Source organism: Hylobates moloch, unplaced genomic scaffold (assembly GCF_009828535.3).
Source record: "Hylobates moloch isolate HMO894 unplaced genomic scaffold, HMol_V3 SCAFFOLD_23, whole genome shotgun sequence".
NCBI lineage: Eukaryota > Metazoa > Chordata > Mammalia > Primates > Hylobatidae > Hylobates > Hylobates moloch.
The window spans coordinates 39,451,746-39,455,704 of record NW_026652298.1 but is presented as its reverse complement, the minus strand read 5'-3'; the positions used below and the strand labels follow the sequence as shown (position 1 = coordinate 39,455,704).

Genomic DNA, 3,959 nt, shown 5'->3' with positions numbered 1-3,959 from the left:
TGAGCGTAGCAGCTGTTTATGGTCTTAAGATGCAGGGAAATGGCACCCGGGTCGCTCGGACCAAGGTGCTGCCACTCCAAGCCGTCCAGCTCCACTGGCCGTGGCGGCTCACTCAGGGCTCTGCCTCTCAGTCGATGGCCAGGGCGGAGCCGGGCCGTCCATGGGGTGCTGGCTTGGCCGGGGCCACTGGATCAGAGCTGCACAGCCATTCTCTGTACCCCACTCTGCCTGGACCCCTCACCTGCCTCCAGCAGATAGCATACCCCCATCCCGGGGGACCAGAGACCATGTACAAGGGCCTTTTTTTTCCTTAAGAGACAGGGGTCTTGCTATGTTGCCCAGGCTGGTCTTGAACTCCTGGGCTCAAGTGATCCTCCTGCCTCAGCCTCCTGAGCAGTTGGGATTACAGGCGTGAGCCATTGCACCCGGCTCAAGTAATGTTTTTTTGAAAGTCCTGATACCTCAAGTTAGCATCCACCTCTCTTCCCTCGCTTTAGCCTGCAGCCTAGGTTGTGACAGCAGGAGCTTCCTGAGAAGGTCCTGGGGTCCTGGCACCCCCTCGCCAGCTGCTGTGACTCCCCCTGGTGGCTGCTCCACGAAGGCTTGGCTGTTGGACTCCCCGCCCCCCTCGCAGGGAGATTCCCATTCACAGTGTCCCCCAAGGCCTGGCTGTCTGAGGTCACAGAGCCTCAGGCTGTAGTGGCCTTGTCCATCCTGTTTCCAGGTGTGTGGCTGGCCCAGCCTGACCCCAGGGCCCTGGTGAGGGGTGGAGTGGGTGACTGGGCTTCTGGGTGCCCAGCACGAGGCCGGCGCAGGGGTTGGAGTAGGGGAGAGACCCAGATTCTGCTCCAAAGGGTCTTCCCGCCGCCCGCCGCCCACCAGGAGCCTGGCTAGGCCTCGCAGCCTCTTGACCAGGTAGAGTTGTGGGCACTTGGGAGAAGCCTCAGCGTGGCAGGCGTCCCCAGCCAAAGCCCGGAGCAGGTCTCCCATCCAAGCAAAAGGCTGGAAAGGAGACAGGCCCTGCAGTTTGGGTCCTGAAGCCAAGGATGCTCAGGGCCGCTGGGTCTGCTGGGCAGGGAGGGGGCCCTGTTCCTCCTCAGACCTTTGGCTCCAGCACAGCCCACCCACTGTGGGGCCTGCGCCCAGCCCTGTGGCTCCAGGAAGCCAGCGTGAGGGCAGAAGAGGAGGCAGGGGCGGGGCACATGCAGGTGCCCTGCGTGGGTGCCCGTCCTCCCCAGGCTTCCTGTAGAGCCCATGACTGGAGCCCTCCAGCGGCTGGCACCACCGTCCTTGACGTCCCTGCATTTATTGGTGTCCACTCAGCAGGAACTTCTAGCACCCTCCTTCCTCCTAAAGCTCGTGGCAGTGGCCGGCTGGGGCGATGAAGAGCTGACCCCACAGTGCAGCCACCAAGGCCCTGATGTGGCATCTGTGTGAGGGACAATGACTTCTGGCACCTCTGCACTGAGCCATGCCCCCCAAGATGGGTCACTTTGCCCTCAGAGCACCTCTTCCTCCCCAGTGTTCCCAGGCCTGGGGCTTGGCACAGGGAGGCCCGGCCTGTGGCTGACCCCTCACCGCAGTTCTGGCCCTAACAGAGCCGACAGACTTCTTTCCCAGGGCTCCTGCTGTGTGTGTGTGTGTGTGTGTGTGTGTGTGTGTGTGTGTGTGTATGTGTGTGTACCTACTGGCTGTACGTGGTGTGGGTGTGGTGTGTGCCTGTGTGCACATGGTGTGGGTGGCATGCACGTGTGTGCTGTATGTGATGTGTGGCATGTGTGTGCTCGGTATGTGGTGTGTGCCTGTGTGTGGCATGTGACATGCATGTGTTGTGTGTGCCTGTGAGTGGCATGGGTATGGTGTGTGTGTGTGTGTGTATGTGTGCACTTGGGCCAGCTGAGCCTGGGGATGAAGGCTGCCGCCCGCTCTGCCTACCTCCCTGTAAGCCACAGAATGTGCGCAGGCCTGTGCCAGGCTCTCCCTTGAGTCCCTCCTGGAGCTGGCAGGGGCCCTGCTGCCGCCCACCTGGCAGATGGCTCAGAGCCCTGCTTCGCAGCGGCGTGCAAAGTCTGAGCTGCACCCCCGCCCCAGGATGGAAAAGGGACCTGTGGCAACCTGGACTCTTCCCTTCCTAACGTCCTTCTCACAGCATGCTTCGTGGGAGCTGTTAATTGCATGAAATAGACCTGTTTTCCCTTCTTAACCCCTAGTCTCTGTAGAGAGTGTTTTCTGCTCCTCTCCCACGGGCATCTGCCTGTTGACATCCTGGGTCTGGGTGGGGTCTCATCACAAAGACAGCAGGCGCTGCCCTCCCAAGACCATCTAACCTGTAGCCTCCTCCCTGACCACAGGGGCCTGGGGCTCCTTGCACAGCCCAGAGCGGGGTGCAGGTTCACCCAGGGCTCTCCGAGGCTGCGAGGCCTGGCCAGTCCCTGCTCGGCTAGGACCACCCAGTGCTGCTCCCTGGGCCTGCCTCTCCCTCCGCCTGGGCTTTGTGCATCTGCTCCCCCATGGGGCTGTGCGCACAGGCCCCCCAGACCTGCCCGCCCACCCCTGGGCTGGAGAAGTGCAAGAAATGGCCTGCGGGGGCCACTGGGCAGCCCTTGGGGAGGTGGGTCGGACCCAGCGGGGAATTCCTTCTGTTTTGCTCCCCACGGTGTCCCCAGGGCTGGTCTCCAGCAGCTGCTTGCAGAGTGGATGTTGGTTTGATTCCTTGGTGAATACCCAGGGCCTGATTTCTTCCTGGCGCTGTGCAGGCCACAGTGCCTGTGTGCGTGTGCGTGGGTGCGTGTGGGTGTGAGGTACTCATGTGCATGTCCAGCCTCACCCCCTTGCCACCACCTGCTGCTCTGGACTCCTGCATGGGGGTGGAGACTGAGGGATGGGGCAGAGGAAGAGGAGCCGAGGGTCAAGGGGAGACGCCGGGCACAGGGAGACAGGTCAAGGGGAGACGCCGGGCAAGGGTGCCAAGAGCAGTGGAGCAGGAAAGCACAGGTGTGGGCACCCACCCGAGGGGACAACTGTCACCACTCCTTCTGAAGTGGTTTAGAAAAGTTGGGTGGCACTGAGACACGGGCAACCAGAAGTGCAGGCTTGGGAGGCTGAGGTGCCCATGCCCAGCCAGCCCCTCCATGCCCTCCTCTCCCCCCAGCACGGCTCCTGCATGGCCCTGAGGGTCTTTCCACCTGTGTCCGTCGCTGTCCCCAGTGCCCACCCTGTGGCGGCCTTTAAGGTGAGAGAACAGAGGCACAGGTGGCAGCAGGTGGCCTCCTGTGCGGGGCCCATGACAGGGGTCCCATGCTCTGATGCTGTCCTCGCCTCGGGCACCAGCTGCAGCTCCCTTCTGCTGATTCAGAGATGACCAGAGCCCTCCACATCTCCCACCTGGGCTTCATCCTACAACTCACAGCTTCTCACCCACCGGGGTCCCCCAAGGATCCCCACGTGGGCAGCTGGCACACAGGCTGGGTTTTTACTGGAAGAAGCATAAATAAAATAACGGTATTTGAGAGAGGAGGAAGGAGCGCTATTTACAAATGAGTCTGGTGGGGCTCACAGGTGCAACAGCAGCGCTGGGAGGACCAGCAGGATGGTGTGGGCAGCCAGGCTGGGTGCAGAGCTCTGCTCAAGGGTCTCCTGGCCCCGGGTGTCCCGCTTCTGGCCGCCCGACCTCGCTGGCTGGAACTGCAGTTTGGGGATGATCCGATGGATCCAGTTGTGGTGGGCAGTGACACGGATGTAGACACCTGGGCGGTTCTGGCGGGCGCAGCCCTCACCCCAGCTGATCACCCCGGCCTGCAGCCACGACTGACCCACGAGGCACACCAGGGGGCCGCCCGAGTCGCCCTGCGGGGGATGCAGAGGCACCGTCAGAGCCCACCTTGAGTTCCCAGACACTCAGTTGCAGCCGCACGGGAGGCGTGTAGCTCCACACTGGATTCCTTCTCTCCATCCCAGAG

At 62.4% G+C, this 3,959-nt stretch overlaps 1 protein-coding gene across 2 annotated transcripts in view; it reads right to left on the bottom strand.

Moving 5' to 3' along the window:
• Window positions 1-3,458: 3,458 nt before the first annotated feature.
• PRSS27 (serine protease 27) overlaps window positions 3,459-3,959 on the bottom strand; it is a 32,658-nt gene continuing 32,157 nt past the window's right edge. For both annotated transcript variants that reach the window (XM_058434035.1, XM_032144737.2), the window contains exon 6: window positions 3,459-3,846. In XM_058434035.1, the coding sequence (XP_058290018.1) occupies window positions 3,553-3,846 (294 nt within the window). In that variant the 3' untranslated portion in view covers window positions 3,459-3,552. The remainder of the gene's footprint in view (window positions 3,847-3,959) is intronic.